The 19,481-nt window shown below is 45.8% G+C and overlaps 1 protein-coding gene across 6 annotated transcripts in view; it reads right to left on the reverse strand.

Moving 5' to 3' along the window:
• TTLL5 (tubulin tyrosine ligase like 5) overlaps positions 1-19,481 on the reverse strand; it is a 207,518-nt gene that overhangs the window by 158,747 nt on the left and 29,290 nt on the right. For 4 of the 6 annotated variants that reach the window (XM_034768478.1, XM_034768481.1, XM_034768476.1 and 1 more), the window contains exons 10-12: positions 5,622-5,723; positions 5,348-5,439; positions 3,735-3,842 (exon numbers count right to left, since the gene is read on the reverse strand). In XM_034768478.1, the coding sequence (XP_034624369.1) occupies positions 3,735-3,842; positions 5,348-5,439; positions 5,622-5,723 (302 nt within the window). The remainder of the gene's footprint in view (positions 1-3,734; positions 3,843-5,347; positions 5,440-5,621; positions 5,724-19,481) is intronic. The other 2 variants (XM_034768482.1, XM_034768480.1) reach the window with 1 other exon arrangement.

The following is a 19,481-nucleotide window of genomic DNA, read 5'->3' on the forward strand; positions in this document are numbered from 1 at the left end:
TGGGGTTATTTAGTCTGCAAAAGAGAAAAAAAGAGTGAGGGGGGATTTGATAGCAGCCTTCAACTACCTGAAAGCAGCGTTCCAAAGAGGATGGAGCTAGGCTGTTCTCAGTGGTGGCAGATGACAAAACAAGAAGCAATAGTCTCAAGTTGCAGTGGGGGAGGTCTAGGTTGGAAAGTAGGAAACACTTTCACTAGCAGGGTGCTGAAGCACTGGAATGGGTTACCTAGGGAGGTGGTGGAATCTCTATCCTTAGAGGTTTTTAAGGCCTGGCTTCACAAAGCCCTGGCTGGGATGATTTAGTTGGTGTTGGTCCTGCTTTGAGCAAGGGATTGGACTAGATGACCTCCTGAGGACTCTTCCAGCCCTAATATTCTATGATCTTCTCCCTGAATGCAGAGACTGTATTGCTTTGACCTTAGAATACTGGCATTTTCCAGACTGCCTGCCAAATGAATGCTTAGTGAGAATGTATATATAATGTCTGCAGCCAGACCACCTAGGCCTGTGATTCAGTCACATTTCTCAAGCTATGTAGGGTCAAACCAGGTCATTGCTTCAATGAGAGACCCCACACACAGAAAAAACTCAGGGTGCTTCAGAAAATGGTGCTGGTGATTTAAGTAGGTGGCATTCTCCCTGCTGGTTCAAAAATCAAAGCAGTGCCCCAATGGGATGACAGGGGTCACTATATTTACACTTATAAATGCTGACTTTGGAATGAGACAAAATCAAGGGCCTGACCATTTGTGGTCATTAAGGATCCTGTGATTCTTTTAACTGTAGTTCAGTTAGTCCTGGGATTCTGGCCAAATTCTAACTCAAGTAATTACTTCTGCCCCTAAATTCCCCCTGCAATTTTGATTGGATATAACATTTTTTTCTTCACTTCCTGCCTTAAAGTTTTGGAGTACTGTTGTGCACTGTTAAACAGCTGTCACATCCCATCCCAGACAGGGATGCATTTTAGTGTTAGGGAAAGCAATTGTTTGTGTAGTGTTTTGGGATCCTTCAGGATGAAGGGGCTAGAAAACAGAGAACTTGATTAGGCAGAGGAGTCCTCACCACCAGGGAAAGGGCTTCAGAAGGAAACCAAGCTTGCCACCTTGTGTGGGTCTTTCTAGAGTCGGTGCAGTCAGAAGGCGCAAATGCCCCAAAAGACGAGATTCCTTTTATAAGCGTGTTTCTAAAGTCAGACCAATTCCATTACAGGAGAAGTCTTCTTAGGGAACAATCTGGGGCAGCCAATGACATGGGCTCAGGCTTCATAGCTTAGCTGGTGAACAAGTTCAGGCAGCTGTATCAGTTCTGAGCCCCACAGCTCAGTCTCCCTGAGAGCCACAAGTTAAGAATTTCACTTGCAACCTAATTTTAATGAGGAGTTAAGAGCCATTTAGAAACCACAAGCCACAGCCAGCAGGAGCATCAACTGGCAGCTGTGCAGATCAAAGCAACAAGTTCTCACAGCTTTGTGCTCCCCCACCCCCATGCACAAACATGGCTGCAATACAGCCCCCTACAATGTTCTTCTATGCTGAACTGCAGACCTGCCAGTGAAAGATCTGTAGGCAGAAGATCTGTAGGACTGGTTGCTGTTAGGACTTGGCAGGCTGGCCAGCTACTGCCAACATTCTCCCAAAGTCCCCAGCAGTACCCCAACCAGGTAGAAGAGGAGAGATAGTGAGTGTCTAACCTAAAGAAAGAGCATATGTGAAAAGCAGGATGGCATGGGGGAAGACTTCTCTCCAGCACCATGGAAGATTGGGCCAGGAGCGCAGGGTAGGCCAGCCTCCACTCGTATCCCAACGGAGGAGAGAACAAGGTTCTGTAGTATGACCTGACTAGAGAGATCAAGGAGAAACTCCAGTAAGCTACGAAGATCAAATAGGCCTGACTGACCTGGTCTTTTAGATGGTCCATCCCTCCCAGTGTGTCATTTCCAGGCTACATTGTTTGCTATCAAAAGAGAGGAAGGAACAGAGAAAGTGGCCTCCAAAGGGATTCCACCTTCTGCCATTCATGTCTCAGTTTTCTCATGAACATTTATAACTGCAGAGTCAGCCATCTTGAACATCCCCAGCTGGCAAGTGTCCTTGTAAACGGAAACAGCAGGGGCAAGGCATCAAAGGGTGAGAACAGGGCACTAGGATGAATATTGGGCAATGGAGGAAGGCAAGGGACAGCTCAGAGTCCTCAGGACCATGGCCAACCACTTGGCTGAGAGGGGGAGGGAAGGTGGCAGCAAGTACAGAACTCCAGGAATGCCTCTGACTCCCTTGGGAAGCAGCATGGCTCCTGCTTAAGCTCTCTTTCCTGGGAAGCTCTTAATTCATGTTTATACTCAAACAAATGGAATGGAAGTTGGTTTGTGGGACGGTAGCCCTGAGGGAGGAGGAGACGGCGGGGGGGGGGGGGGGGGATGAGAGGGGGGAGAGGGAAGCAACCAAGAGGGTGATTTAAGTCCAATTCTGGGGAGGCAACAGGAAGTGGGATAACCTTAAAGCCAGACCCAGCACAGAGGACATACAGAGTATTAGAGCCTCTCCACAAGCTTGTCAGAGTAAACTTAAGACAAAGGGCTGAGAGTGGGAGGAGGAGGGAGAACACAGGGGAGATGGCCAGGTCTCTATTGGGCTGTTGATATTTTTGGAGTAGGTGCTAAACTGCTACTTCACTAAAAACAATTCCATCTGACTGCTAAGTTTCCAATCATTTCCAAGAGTTCCAGTGACTCTGAAAGAAGGGATCAAGGCTACACAGAAAAGCAAAGGCCCTGCAAGTTGGCCAGCTTTCAGAGGTAGCCTGCCACCTGATACCATACATGCCCAGGCATACCTCCTCCCTGGGTCCCTCACTCTATCCTGTCAGCTCCCAAAACCCAAACTGGACAGCATTAACATTACACTCATGGAGATGTATGTAGTGCTGCCAACCTTCAAGAATCCCACAGCAGAAGGGATTTGCCTGTCATGGCTGTGTTCAGACAGCCTATTCCCCGTGGTCCCTGAACTCAGGGCAGCCTAAGCTACTAGTAGCCTTTAGTGCAAACACTGACTGAGCATAAGACTGATTCTGCACTCAGCAATCTTCTACTTTGGGACTCCTGCCTTCTGTGTTTGCAGAGCAGCTGGAAGCAGGAGGAGGCCGCCTCAGGGAAGGCTGAGGAGCTGCCATTGGAAAGCAGGAGGAGGCATGCACTGGTACCAGCCGCCGCTTTTTGGAATTGTTCCAAACTTCCCCTTCCCATTGCCAACACATAGCTCTGTATATAGCCTCAGCCAGAGGTAGGCTCTGCCGCCGCCATGTGGTACAGTCACACAAAAGCAAGCCCAACAGGCATCACCAACACTCATATGCAACAAGCCTTCCTTCTAGGGACCAATCTCACAGAAATGTGTGCTCAACCCATCACCCTTTCCAGAACCACTAATGGGCCAGCAACTCCAGTATGCCCAACACCCTGTAGGTTCCCTCTGAACTGTTCTGCTCATCTTAGAATCCAGCACTCCTCCCATCACAGGACCCCCATGTGTGACAGTGACTCTGGGGTCAATCCTGCAGTTTGGGATGTCTGCACAGAGAGCCAAACCCACATTTCCCTCTGTTGCTAGCCCAATATGGAGTCCAAGCTTTTCCACACAACACCTGGGCTGGAAGCAGCAGGTAACAGACACCCAGGAGAAAAGGGAACCTGCAACAGCCCCATATGTTAAGACAACCCCTGGTCTCCTTACCAAAGCAGCTGCCACGGTGTGGAAGAAAGGTTTTACAGGCTGTGGCAATTGCCAGCTCAGCAGAAATAATGGTCTTAATAATCAAGTCCTCCACATTGGCCATCAGTGCTGTGAGGGGGGAAAAAAAAACAGAATGTGAAGCAGAGATTGCACTCATGTGCAAATGCTCTCCTGGGTTTGCATGTGAATCTGAGTATGGGTGACTCTGTAGGTAACATCAAGCAAATGAGAGCATATGTGGACACCCAGAGGAGCGAGAGACCGTGAGTGCATACATGAATACCCCAGGGCAGGAGCACTCAAGTGAATTCTCACAGGAGTGCAAGAACAAATGTAAGCAAGCATAAGCAGGAGCATGTAGCATGCATGACAGCACAATTTAGCATGAGTGATCCTCCCCCTCCCCCCCACCCCACCCCACACACAGTTTTAAGGATTAACTAATCAAGAGTGTTAGAGAAACTCATGCTCAAGGGCACAAGCCAAACAAATGAGGGTTAGGAAACAAAAAAAAAAACCTTTGTTGGCAGCTCCTTTTTGATACTGGCCACTGAACTAGATAAACCTCTGGTCTAATTTAGTACTGCAATTACTATTTTCCATACATAGGGGAATACATGTGTGCATATTCCTAGGTATGCAAAGTTTGAGCATCTGTACAAGAGGAAGCATGAATGTGTGTACATGAGTGGGTGGGCATGTGTACACAAGTGTTCCTGCATGTGCATAAGAATACAGAAACTGCTGTCCCAGATCAGACTGGCGTTCTTAGCCCAGTATTCTGTCTGTGACACCAGCATCAGAGCAAGATGCAAAAAACCCCTAACTGTACAATTATGGAATAACCAATTCATTGGAATGTCTTACTAATTTCTCTCAGTGGTTGGCTTATTTAGGAGAATTTATCGCTTTACACTGGATATTATAAAGTGTAACAATGTTCTAATGATCTGTATCAATTTCTAATCACGTGTGCAATTGAGAGAACATTAATTGGTGCAAGTGAGCATGAGTGACTGCATAACCATGCACATAAAATTGGGAAAGGCTTAGTTCCACTTAGAAGCCTGATTCAAATCCCTTCCTCCATCCTCTAAGTTCCCTGGTAATACTTATAGGATGAGTACAGTAGCTGCCAAATAGTGTTACTAAGGACTCAATATCAGGCAAGTTGTCCCTTAAGAGAAAAATTACTTGGATTCTGCTATGCAGATGCATCAAAGCAGACCTGGTAAAGGTATGAAGAGAGCTGTTCTACAGAACATAAGCACTCAGATGGACAACAAAACTCAGCCAAAACCTGGGGCATGGAAAGGTGATGATACATCCATGAGTCATTCAAAATGACACAGGTAACCAGCCATTCGTTGGCTAAATTGCAGGGTTTGAGAAGTTGATGACTCACCAGACTGAACAAACCATGGGAGCCGTGGAGGGAGGGGAAGCATTTAGGGTGGTACCAGCAGGTATAACTAGGAGGAACGGGATGACATTAAGAAAGGGAAACTCCTCCGGCCTGAGTTGGATCCTAGTAGGGTTCTTCCTAGGATTTCTTGCTGGTGGACACTGCTGAGGACACAAGGAAGGAACCAAAGGGGGGTGTCTCTACTCACTTGTTGTGTCTCTCCCTTCTTGTTTCAGGTACCTCAGCATCGCACTCATACTCCACTTGTTCCCATAATCCTCCACTTCAGGGTCATCACAGCTAAAACAAACCAAGGAAGCAGGGCTCACATAACTGGCCTGTGCCTCAGGATTACCACTCTGACCTTTGAAAGTCATACTTAGATGCAGTCATACAAATTTGCTTCCCCACCCTGGTGTGAATTTGGTTCCGCCTCCAAGAACCAAAGCCCATCCTCTCATCTCTTTGGCAATTCTAAGTACCTGACATAGTCTCCACTCTTCTTGTTGACACTGTAGTTGGTCAGATGCATGAACTGGTTTTTAATGTTCTTGGTTCCCTGGTCATATCTCACAGTCGCAAACCTAAGAACAAGGACAAAAAACTCAAGCTACACTTTCTGGGGAAGGCAAGCAGCTTGCTAGATGGGACTTGTTAGGCAGACAACTCAATCGCTGCAATTACAGATGTAAAAAGAGCTAAATTAGGTACCATCTAATGCAAACCTTCAAAGACCATTTCCCAGAGCTGTGTCCAGTCTGGTTTCCAATGTTCCAAAGGAAGGGGCTCCCAATCCTTCCTCCAAGAGATTATTTCACAGCCCAACACCATATATCCCACTGTCAAGAAGTTTAAGTAGTAGTTAGTTTAAACTGACTATAAGCAAATCTCATCCCATTCCTCCTAGTTACAGAGATACTGCTCCTAACCCTCTCCTTCCCACCCATGGATTTATTATGGAGGGGGAAGTGTTGGTGTTATACCAATAAAAACTAGTAGGATCTTATTAAAGGGGACAAGATAAAGATGCCACATTTATTATGATAATTTAATTTGTGACCAATAACTAATACCTTAATCCTTATATACACACACACACACACACACACTATACCTAATACCTATACACACATACACACACACCCATCAGATGTTCTGCAGCTGATGCATAGTTACCAGTCCTGCTTGAGTCTGTGGCTTGAGTTTGCAGCTTGGGTTCATAGCTTGTGGCGGCTAACTGGCCAGGAAAGCCGGGCACAAGGACGAGCTGGGTCTCTGTTGGGCATGTACCAATGCCCTTCCATGTTGGTAGCAGAATGTTACCGTCCTCCAAAGTTTTTCATCTCACCCATCCTTTTTGTAGGCTTTAGTTTGAATCCAGAGTCTATAAGTCTTGCTGTGTCACGCTGCCTTCAGGTTAGGTGATTGATCACCCGTCAATTGCAGACATGACTTTCAGCCTTGGACCGGGCTTTGATCTTCCTTTTATTGTACCTTTTCTTTTTAGGGTGGATTCTTCTTACTTTGTTAGGGCTCTTGTCTGTATCTTCAGCCATTGGTGTTTGAACTCTATCAGGACAGGCTGGGGCTGGAGGTTGATGTCATCGTCCATACATACCTCATTCACACATCTAAACTAAACTAATAAGATTACAGCAGGGTTTACAAAAGTGAAGGTTGCAGCAAGCCCTTACAATATGGAGTAAGCGTTTTAAAATGGAGTTTGAATTACAATATGGCAAACAGTGAACAGAAATTACAATATAGACAAGTATAATGGATGGCAAACAGTGAACAGAAGTTACACTGTAGGCAAGTGTAATAAATGGTGAACAGAAGTTACAATACTGAAACAGTGCAAGTCTCAGTGATTTAAGCAGGAATTGGATTGATAATGAAACTTACAAAGGCAGCTGACTGAACAGCTACGGCTCTTAACAAGCATTTTAATTGTTAATTAGCCAGTTATTGGGGTAACCGGTTTTATGAATGAATATTGTTTCATTCATAAAACTTTATAAGTAAAGTGAACAATTAAAAACAATTTCATTCATTAGTTCTACATTGGTAGCAAGTCTATATTTAAGGTGTGCACTTAAAGTAGGGATCCAATCTCTTATGCATAAAAAATAATGTATCCTCCCAAAGTGAGAGCACTAATACTGAGCACAGAATTACTTTTCTATACGAGTTTACAACTAAGGCTTGGTCTACACTACCAACTTGTCATTAAAACTAGGTTTCTCAGAGGTGTAGAATATCCATACCCCTAAGCAATGTAGTTATACCAACCTAACTCTGGTGTAGACAGCACTATGTTTATGGGAGAGCTTCTCCCATCAAGATAGCTACCGCCTCTCGGTGAGGTGAAGTACCTACACCGATGGGAGAAGCTCTCCTGTTGGCATAGATAGTGTCTTCACTAAGTGCTACAGTGGTGGAGCTACACCACTGCAGCATTGTAAGTGTAGACAAGCCCTAAAACGGTTTATTTAGGACTTAAAATTAATTAAAATGGGCCATTTAAGAAATGTAGCACTCTGTCAGATTTTTGCCAGACCTCTAATCTGAACAGATTCCCTAAACACACTGAAACCTTGTCTGTGTTAGATTGGTTTGGAGGTTGTTCTTGTGAAGCTTGCAAGGCCTTACATGCTGTGACAATGCGGTTCTGGCGGAACCCAACTGAGAGTGCCAACTCAGGACAAATTGCTCAAATAGGGCAGTTACAGCCCAAGGCTGGGGTTCTTCCACCTCTAAGGCAAACCAAACTAGCCAGACTAAGAGGACTTCGGTCTCACAAGCAATCTCCTTAGACACTCCAGTTTCCCAGTATCACCACCAGTATCACTCATTATGGGGACAAAAGGTTATGAAAACCAATACCCAAATAAAAGAAAAAAGGTTCTCCTGATCCCAAAGGACCAAGCCCCAGACCCAGGTCAATATACAAATCAGATCTTGCCCACAAATCACGCTGTTGCCAATTCTTTAGAATCTAAAATCTAAAGGTTTATTTATAAAAGGAAAAAGATAGAGATGAGAGATAGAATTAGTTAAATGAAATCAATTACATATAGTAATGGCAAAGTTCTTGGTTCAGGCTTGCAGCAGCGATGGAATAAACTGCAGGTTCAAGTCAAGTCTCTGGAATACATCCCCCGCTGGGATGGGTCCTCAGTCCTTTGTTCAGACCTTCAGTGTAGCAAAATTCCTCCAGAGGTAAGAAGCAGGATTGAAGACAAGATGGAGATGAGGCATCAGCCTTATATAGTCTTTTCCAGGTGTAAGAACACCTCTTTGTTCTTACTGTGGAAAATTACAGCAAAATGGAGTCTGGAGTCACATGGGCAAGTTCCTGCATACTTTGCTGAGTCTGAAGGCATATTTGCCTTCTCTCAATGAGTCCATTGTATAGCTGATGGTTCTTAATGGGCCATCAAGAAGGCTAGGCAGAGCTAATCTCAGCTTGTCTGGGATGTTACCCAGAAGCATAGCATAAGTTTGCCATACAGACAGTATAGAGCCAATATTCATAACTTCAACTACAAAATTGATACACACATATAGACAGCATAATCATAACCAGTAAACCATAACCTTGTCTTAGACACCCCATTTGACCCCCTTTATACAAGATTTGGGTGCCACTACAGGACTGTGGTTGCAACAATGATCTATATGGTCCCAGTTTATGTCAATAACGTCACACATGCAACTTGATAGCATATCTCAGTGTGGATGCAATATAATAAACTTTGAACACTCCATCTGATCAATTCCAAATTTCAGGAAACCCTGTTGATTTTGATGAAAACTGGAAAAACCAAAAGGGGGTAATGGGGGACACAATGTGCCACTGGTTAGCAGAGCTACCAGATTCAACTGCCTCTGTAATTGTTGATTGATGGCAACCATTAACACATTCCAGCATAATACCCATCATTTTAGCTCTTCCCGTCCCCTCCAATAGTTTGAAAATGTTGACACCATGAGCGAGAAAGACATGAAGAAAGTGGAAGAATATGGCCAGGTCTACACTAAAAAGTTAAGTCGACCCAGCTTCATCGCTCAGCATGTGAAAAACTCACATCTCTGAGCAACAGAGTTAAGCTGACCTAACCCCCGGTGTAGACAGTGCTAGATCAATGAAAGAATTTTTCTGTCAACCTAGCTACCACCTCTCGTGGAGATGGATTAACTAAAAAATGGGATTCTGCTGCTGTAGTGAATGGTTACAGTGAAGCACTGTAGCAGCACAGCTGCAGCCTTCCTAGTGAAGACATACCCTAAGAAAGGTGGGGGTAAAAGGGAAGCACACAGAGCCCAAGGATCAGGGGAAAGAGGGAGGTTCCTGAAATACAAGGGAATGGGCAGGTCACACAGGGAGCCTTTGGCTGGGAAATGGGGGAATGCAATGAACCCCTGGTATGTGTTCAATGAACTCTGCCTAAAGAAGCAACAAAGTGTGCCACCCTTCAGTTTTATTAATGGTCATTCCCCCTCTTATTTTTCATAAGTGAAAGCTTCTTTCACAGAGGCTGAAGGATACCAGTGTCTACTGAAGAGAATTCTCAAAGAGCTGCCCTCTTTCAAAATGGCTGCCATCTCCCATTGTTCTCAGTGTGACTGCCCTCAGTTGGTGGCCATTTTGAGAAGAGTGTCTCATGGTCAATGGGACGGAGTATTGACACTAAATAAAAACTATATGGTTGTGATTAAGGCATTTTAGTGTTTGTGGACACAGATTTAGTTTAAACTAATTTATTAAAAACAGATTTTTTTTTCATTTTTTTGATGCTCATGGTGTCATTCCAGGGCAGAGTTAAAGTTCCTGCTGAAGGATAAACATTTAGTTATAAAGAATAGCAAGGGGCGAAGTTACCATTAATAATAAAAAGTTTAGATTTAATCCATGTAGAAGATTCCAGTTAGCTTTAGCTACAGAGGAAGTTGGAAGAGCCTGTAGTAAGGCAGAGTTAAGACTGGTTGGATATCCTCACTGTATATTTCCATATTTTAACATGACTGAATTTCATACATTTAACCCTGACTATGGATTTCCCTGGGTTAACACATTTGGGATCATTACAACATCTTGAATGTATTTTACCCTAAATGATGGATATGTACTCTCTGCCTTACTTCCATTTTAACAGTTTCTGCCTAGGAATATACCTCAAATGTTTGTTGGTTATGACGTTCTCAGCTTTGCCATCTTAACCATCTTGGACAGAGGTCATTCTTTCCTCCAACCCCTTGATCATTTCTGTAGCTTGTGTCCAAGTAGAACTAGGTATCTCATTACCAGAGTGATGATAGTAGTATTATCAGGATGGTGGCCCTAGAGCAGGGGCGGGCAAACTTTTTGGCCTGAGAGCCGTATTGGGTTTCAGAAATTGTATGGAGGGCTGGTTAGGGGAAGCTGTGCCTCCCCAAACAGGCAGGCGTGGCCCAGCCCCCGCCCCCTATCCAACCCCCCCTGCTTCTCACCCCTGATGGCCCCCCAGGAATCCTGCCCCATCCAACCCCCCTTGTTCCCTAATGGCCCCCCTGGACCTCTGCCCCATCCAACCACCCCTTCTCCCTGACTGCCCCCAGATTCCTGGCCCCTAACTTTCCCCTGCCCCTAACTGCCCCCCACTGCCCCATCCAACACCCCCTATCCTTCCTGACTGCCCCCGGAACCCCTGCCCCCGTTCAACACCACTGTAACCTGCCCTCTGACCGCCCCAACCCTTAACCACCCCCCGAACTCCCCTGCCCCCTTACCATGCTGCCTGGAGCACCGGTGGCTGGCAGCGCGGCTGCACCATGACAGGCAGCCGTGCCGCCCGGCTGGAGCCAGCCACGCACTGCACATCACAGAGCACCATGTCAGGCCGGGCTCTGCAACTGCGCTGCCCCAGGAGCTCGCCGCCCCACCACCCAGAGCTTTGCGCCAGTGGCGCAGTGAGCTGAGGCTGGGGGGGGGGAGGGGAAACAGCAGGGGAGGGGCTGGGGGCTAGCCTCCCGGGGCAGGAGCTCAGGGGCCAGGGAGAACGGTCCCACGGGCCGCATGTGGCCCGTGGGCCATAGTTTGCCCACCTCTGCCCTAGAGTCAGAGTATAACTATTCTCCCTTCTCTGGCTGTGATGCCTCTGTGCATGAAGCCCATTCAAAACATCTCACTGACCATTTTTGTAGCCACATCACTGTAAAAAAAAACCTCACTCATGAGTGTATCCAGAACCTGAGGCATCACATAAGTAGCACAGAGAAATCAGAAAATCAAGACAATTATATGGGGAAAAGAGGCGAGAAATAGGACAGTAATACAAATGGGAATGGGGGTACAAATGTAGTGTGCTGGCAACTAGGCCATCCCATGACTTGTAAATAGAGACAGAAACCAATTTTTGAAAAAAACACTGCTCTATTTTTCCCCAGGGACTTGAAACTGCCACCTGCCACGGAGAAGAGTAATTCAGTTCCCACACTGCCCACAATCAGCTATGTGATACTAACCACTGCTGGTCACAGAGATTACTGCATTCTCACTACTTCCAACCCCAAGCATTTTTATCTCCCACTCTTGCAACTTCTCTCTTCCCTAGAGAGCTTCACCATTTACTGGATAGCCCCAGTTCCAGATTCCAAGCACAATTTTGTGATAGAAAACTTACATTCTAGTAGTGTCTTTCACTCAGAGGGATCTCAAAGTGCACTACAACTCTGTACATACAAAAAAATCTCTCTCCACCACTGAAATGCAGACACGTTGAGGATAGAATGTGGTGGCAGTTTAACAGCACATAGCAGCACTGCACAACAGTAGGTGAAATCAATCTATTCACCTGAAAATGAAGGAGGATTTAAATAGAATGCAATTTCCCTGGCTGGAATATGGCCAGGACATAAAGGTCATTATACCGACTTTTGTACTAAGTGACCTGAGTTCACAAATGAAAGATCCAAGGTATAGATTCATAGTACTCCTGTTCTTCTTTTTGCGGATACAGACTAACACGGCTGCTACTCTGAAGACCAGAAGAGATCATTGTGATCATCTAGTCTGAACTCCTGTATAACAGACCATAAAACTTCTCCAAAAATAATTCTTAGATCATACCTTTTAGAAGTATATTTAGAAAACCAATTTTGATTTAAAAATTGCTAGTGATGGAGAATCAACCATGATATTGGGTAAATTGTTCCAATTGCTAATTACCATCAATATTAAACATTTACGCCTTCTTTCCTGTCTAAATTTGTCTAGTTTCAGCTTCCATGTTATACCTTTCTCTGCCACACTGAAGAGCCTAATATCAAATATTTCTTCCCCATGTAGATACTTACAGAGCATAATCAAGTCACCCCTTAACCTTCTCTTTGTTAAGCTAAACAGAATGAGCTACCTGAGTCATCGACTAAGGCATGTTTTCTAATCCTTTAGATCATTCTTGTAGCTCTTCTCTGACTTCTCAACATTGTTCTTGAATTGTGGATGCCTGAACTAGACACAGTACTCCAGGAGCGGTAGCACGAGTGCCAAATACAGAGATAAAATTACCTCCACTCTGATTTGAGATTCCCCTATTTGTGCATGTCGGATTGCACTGGCCCTTTTGGCCAAAGTGTTGCACTGGGAGCTCACAGTTAGCTGATTCACCACCACAACACTCAGATCTTTTTCCGAGAGTCACTGCTTCCCAGGATAGTGTCTCCTTCATCTTGTAAGTATGGCCTACATTCTTTGTTCCTAGATATATACATTTCTATTTAGCTATATTAAAAGGTATATTGTTTGCTCATACCCAGTTTATCAAGTGACCCAGATTGCTCTGTATTAGTGACCCGTCCTCTGCATTATTTACCCCTCTCCCAATTTTGGGGTCATCTGAAAACTTTCAGTGATGATTTTATGTTTTCTTCCGAGTCATTGATAAAAAATGTTAAATACTGTAGGGCCAAGAACCGATCCCTGCGGGACCCCTTTAGAAACACATCCATCTGATAACTCCCCATTTATAATTACATCGAGAGCGACCAGCTAGCTTTTAATCCATTTAATCTGTGTCATGTAGATTCTCTCTCTCTCTGGTGTTCTAATCAAACGGTCTTGCAATATCATGCCAAATGCCATACAGAAGTTTAAAAGTATATTAGATCAACACTGTTTACTTTGATCAAACTTGTAATCTCATAAAAACATACCTCAAGCTAGTTTGATAGGACCTATTTTCCATAAACCCATATTGATTGGTATTATATTACCCTCCTTTAATTCTTTATTAAAAGGATCCCCATATCTGCTGCACCATTATCTTGTCCAGGATCAATATCAGACTGACAGGCTTATAATTAGTCAAGTCACTCTGTTAACCCTTTTGAAATATTGGCACAACTTTCTTTGTCTTCTGGAATTTCAAGTCTTATTTAAAATCAGCATTAATGCTCCAGTGAGCTCCTCAACCAACTCTTATAAAACTCTTGGATGCAAGTTATCTGGACATGCTTATTTAAAAATGTCTAACTTTAGTAGCTGCTGCTTAACAGCCTCCTAAGGGACTAGTGGAATAGAGTGTTATGACCTTATGACATGACTATCTATTTTTCCCCCAAATTCACAATAGAAATTTCTCGGGCATTCATCAACAGTCTCTAGAAGCAAGAAAGGTGACAAAGCAAAGAGACATTAACTCCAATAGCACAGCACTCCGTACCACACTGGTGCATTGAGTTTAGTACTGACTCGGGAGGAAAAGCATCCTCCAAAAATCATCAACACTATTTCATGCAGAACCATGAGTTTTCAAGAGAGGTCATTCATCCAATAGGAATCTGGGGTCAACTGTACTTGTGAAATGTGACAGAATCACAGCCTGAAATAGCATGGCTGTAAAATCCCCTTCCCATACTTAGTGCTACCCACTGCTTGTATCAGAGACAGAGAAACACAAAGTCATATAGTTCCCAATAACTTACTCCCATTTCCAGGGCTTGTCGCTGTGCAGCCCTAACCCCCACTCCTGCAGATATCAGTCCAAAACCCTGTCCTTCCAAGGAATCCTATCCCTTAGCATATTTTTTTTTTTTTTTTTTTTTTTTTTTAAGAGGACAGTAAGTGAGTGAAGTTAATGGAACCCATTACCCAAATGTACAGGAGACTATTTATACTAGCCTACCCCCGCCCTCAACAGAACTAGTACATCCCACCCTAAAATACAATTAAGGGATGGGAAAGGTCCAGCTGAGGCAGACTATGTACATAGGTGCAGTTTGACTACTAGTAGCAAACACCAAAGCTTATGAAACAGACATGGCAGCCGCCAAGCTGGAGGTGCTCCCTGACAGCTTCCTCTTCTCCCATACCAGCTTCCCTTTTCTCAGCATGAGAATAGCCAGGGACTACATACACTCCAACTCTGAACCCAAACTCTGTAAGTGAAGGGTGATGCTCGGACATTCCACAGCCTTGTCATGCCTGCTTGCAATCTCAGCCTGAATGTTACACATCTGGCTTAGCTGTGAGCAGAGACCTTGCCGTTCCCCATTCAGGTCACTAGAATCCCACCATAGAGCCCAACTTTAGTCTTATCTAACCAGGCCACATATGTCTGCCTCCCCTCTGGCTGCATCCTCTGTTGGATCCTAGTGGGGAAGCAGCAGCAGCAAGTTTGGTGGTGTGGCCAGCCAACCCACCTGCTGCCAGGTATAGAAAGTGAGGGGCTCAGAACTCGTTACAAATTCCCCAATCAGACCCCAAAGAGACCCTCTAATCTCCAGCCAGCCCAGAGACCTGTAAACCTTCAAACCCCCGATTCACCAGAGATGCCCCAACCAGACCCTACTCTCCCATCCAAGAAACCCTGCCAGACACCAAACCTCTGCTCTTGAAAAAGACTTCATCTACCAGCACCCAAACAGACCTCATTTCCTCCCCCACCCCAGGACCCACCACCTATCCCAGGCATCACAGCACCCGTCACCCCCTAGTCACTCCCAGAAGAGCACCCAGCCACCTTAGCACCTCTAGCTCAAGCACCCCCAGAATCCACCTGCACTTTCCAACTGCCTACACCAGCACTCCCAAACATCCACCTATCTCCCTACCTGCCTTAGCCTCATAGCTTTCAGGTTTTATACAGGTCCAGGTCTTATACCCCCCACTGCTTAGGGAAGGGTATATTAACCATAAGGTCAAGTTTATGGTCATATGTAAACTTGATGACTATGGGGTAATTAATCAGGACACTAAGGAGAGTCTGGGAGAGATGGAGGAGAGGACAAAAGGCCTGTTAACTATACTGCTTCCCCCACGTCTGCTAATTCCTCTTTTACTGCATGGGTGCTATAGAAAAGCACAAGAGACAACTGAGCAATGTTCTTTCCTTGACTGTACACAAAAGACATCTAAAACAGGGGTTCTCAACCTCTCTTTCTGAGCCCCCACCCCCAATTATGCTACAAAAACTCCATGGCCCAGCTGTGCCACAACAACTGTTTTTCTGCATATAAAAGCCAGGACCAGCATTAGAGGGTAGCAAGGAGGGCAACTGCCCGGGACCCCCACCACAGCTTTGCAGGGCCCCCTAAGTTGTTCAGGTTTCAGCTTCAGCCCCAAGTCAGAGTGGCAGGGCTTGGAGCCCCAGGCTTTGGCTTTCTGCCCTGGGCCCCATCAAGACTAATGCTGGCCCTGCTTGGGGGACCCCGTGAAACCTGCTTGCAGCCCCCCAGAGGGCACTGGACTCCTGGTTGAGAACCATTGATCTAAACCAACTCTCTGAATCTAAGTATCCCTACCTCTAATTCTGGACTCTCCCTCTTTACTCTTCACAGCTGCTCTTGGCTCCACTGGACTGTCAAGGGCTCCCTGCTTAGGGCACTAAGACTAAACGGAAAGCCACTTGCACCTTCCCTAGTCTTTGCTCTTTCAAGACTTGCTGTTTAAGGCAAATGTCTCAACTAGGGTTGCTAACTTCCTAATCGCACAAAACTGAATGTCCTTACTCCACCCTTTCCCCCACTCATTCAATTCCCCGCTCCCTCCATCGCTTGCTCTCCCCAACCCTCACTCACTTTCACTAGGCTGGGGCAGGGGATTGGGGTGCAGGAGGGGGATCAGGGCTCTGGCTGGGGGTGTGGGCTCTGGGATGAGGCTGGGGGCGAGGGGTTTGGGGATTGGGAGAGGGCTCAGGGCTGGGGCAGGGGTTGTGGAGTGCAGGCTCAGCTGGGTGGCACTTACCTCAGGCGGCTCCCAGTCAGCAGCACAGCGAGGCTAAGGCAGGCTCCCTGCCTGCCCTGGCTTCGCATTGCTCCTGGAAGTGGTCGGCATGTCCAACTCCTAGGTGCAGGAGCCAGAGGACTCTGCGCATTGCCTGTCCCCCACAGGCACCAGCCCTGAAGCTCCCATTGGCCATGGTTCCTGGCCAATGGGAGCTGCAGAGCCAGTGCTCGGTTGAAAACTGGACGCCTGGGAACTCTTGGCTTAAATCAGTTGCCATAAGCTGCTGCTAAACTAGGACAGAGACAGACATCAACATGATGCCCCGAGAAAGCTGCTCCATAGGCTAGAACTGGTGGAAAGGGGTTACAGATATTTCCACCCTTCTACAATACAAAGGCTGCAGCCCCAAAGTGCAGCTAGGAATCTTTCCCCTACAGAATGGGAGCACAACAGTGGTCCTGGGTCTTGCCTCTGTTCCAGCTCATGCTCCTCAATGACACATCACAATTCCCCTGCCTGTGATATCAATTATCTCCACAGCAGAACAAGTAGTGGAGCAGTACACCAGGTAGGAGCAGCAGTAGAAGTTGAGCTGTTAACCCGATTAGCACATTGGTGCTGGTAACACTGTATGGTGGAGCTCCTATGCCCAAAGCCAGATGAATCTATTCAAATGCTCTAGTGCTAAAGAGCAATAGGAAAAGCCACAGTGCAAGAAATGCAAAAACTGGGGCAGAACTTTGAGAGACCAACAGATGCAGGAAATAGGGTCTCTTGTGAAAAGATGCAGGAACAAGCTAATACATGGGTTTCAAACCCACATTCTACCATTAAGAGTATTTTGCAGCTTTGCTGGGTTGTGGGTATAATGAACATCTGCAGTGAAGAGAAGCTAACCTAAGACTAGTCCAGCTCCTTTTCTGACAATTCAACACAAGAAGCCTGCTGGAAAGGGAATAGGGTAATGCAATCTTAATCAATTTCCTTCTGCAGCCTCTTCCATGCATAAGGCATCTGCTGCTGCCCAAGAGGAACCCAAAAAGGTGGGGTAGGAGGAAGGGAGAATGATGCAAGAAGAAAGGGGGGGAGGAAAAAAAAAAACCACACAGTAGAGTAAGCAAAAGGAGAGAAAACAAAGCAGAGTCCAATGGGTAGAGCAAGACAGTCTGATAGCTCCCTTCCTTTAAGGTTCTCCAAGTGCCAAAGGCAGAAGGAGACAAAAGAAGAAACCAAGGTCGCACAGTTAGACTTAGTGGGACCCCTCAGGCTCCTTACTGCCCAATAGTGAAATGCTAAAGGAACAATCACACAGTAACTGCATATGCTATAGTAAGAGCCATTTTCTGCTCTCATTCTTTGACAAAATTTCTCCTGAGCTTCAGCAGAGCTGCTACTGTTGTCTGTGGGACTATGCAGCTCTAACTGTGGAGTCCCAGCCCATGGTCACCTATTAAGAACCAAACCCTATCATCACAGTGCCTCTCTAATTCCCATGGGAGCTGTATGGATGTAGCCAAGGGCATCATCTGGCCTGGATTCAAGAACATTTGGCTTCCCTATCCAAACACCACATAGATAGTATGGAACTAGGCCTCATCTCCTCTTTATTTACATAAGGGGGAAACTCAGGCAAAATTGGGGAAGTGAGCTGCCCAAGAGACACAGCAAATGGCTAAACTGGCAGTAGAATCCAAGCCACCTGACTCAGAATACTATGCTTTACCACAAGACCATCCTTCCTCTCTATAAGCTCAAAACCCCAGTCTAATGTAAGAGAAGTGATGAGCCAGTAGTGATAATCCTAGCTTGACCCCCAGGTGGATGTGCTTGTCCATGGCCACTATGCTGGATGGTGTCAAGTATCAGGGGGTAGCCGTGTTAGTCTGTATCTACAAAAACAACAAGGAGTCTGGTGGCACCTTAAAGACTAACAGATTTATTTGGGCATAGGCTTTCGTGGGTAAAAACCTCACTTCTTCGAATGCATCCTGAAGAAGTGAGGTTTTTACCCACGAAAGCTTATGCCCAAATAAATCTGTTAGTCTTTAAGGTGCCACCAGACTCGTTGTTTATGCTGGATGGAGGTGCCTGTGAAAGGATCATGAGAATGATCCCCTGCCCTCCATTGCAGGAATTCATTATGCTCCCCAAACAGCCAGGGCCTGCTAGGCAGGGGTTACTAGGAGTGGGGGGGACTGGGCTGCTGCAGCAGACTCTGGCCACAGCACATCCTGTGAGGTAATGTGAATTCCTTGGCTCGCAGGGAGCACCTGAATTCTTTGGAAACCACAGGAATCCAGCAGAGAAAAGGTAAATATCCCAGCGGAGCCAGTGCTAATTAGCAAGCAGGGCTACTGAAGGAGGGGGCACTGCAGACTGGAGTTCAGTGAGCTCAGATGGCAGGAAGGCAGCCCACTGTCAGACATTATGAGGCTCAGCTGCCAGCTCAGGCATTACTGGAACTCTTGTGTCATTCTAAAGTACACATTCACCTCCCCCTCAGCTACTGCTCCTTCAGCCCTTCACAAGCACATTTGGTTTTCAGCTCAATTTGTTGCTTTACAAAAAAATTTCTCCATTTCAGTGAAAGTCAGGCTACAAAGTTCCTGCTGGGCTGGAACCCTTCCAGTGGTTCAGGACCAGAAATGGAGCTGACTAAACAGAAAATTCAGGTAGTAAAGACCAAGTGTAAAACAAAACTGAAGAGAAAAGACATTTTTCTAGAATATCAAAAACAACCATTGTGCATGAACACCCCCTGATGGTCACAGCAGCAAGGCACACATTTCCCAAAGCCACCATGCAGGATGGGGGCACACACACAAAGGGGAAGTCCCTGAAAAAGATTCAGGCTCATTTCCATTTCATAATAAGCTAAACAGAGGGAAAAAACTGGGAGGGACAGAATTAAACTTCCCCACTTTGCAGGCTATGGGCAGTAGAAACCATTCATTCCTTAACTGTGACCCCCCCCCCCTTGCATTCCAAGCACAAGGCTCTCTGAAGGGGGATCAGAAACAGAAAACAAAACACAAAAATTAAAACTACCAGCCAATTTCACAGCGGGTCAGAGGAGACCTCTACCTGCTAGTATATGGCTATGCAGTCCCATGAGATATAAGGAGGCATTCAA

This window comes from Trachemys scripta, chromosome 4, assembly GCF_013100865.1.
Source record: "Trachemys scripta elegans isolate TJP31775 chromosome 4, CAS_Tse_1.0, whole genome shotgun sequence".
NCBI classification, from domain to species: domain Eukaryota; kingdom Metazoa; phylum Chordata; order Testudines; family Emydidae; genus Trachemys; species Trachemys scripta.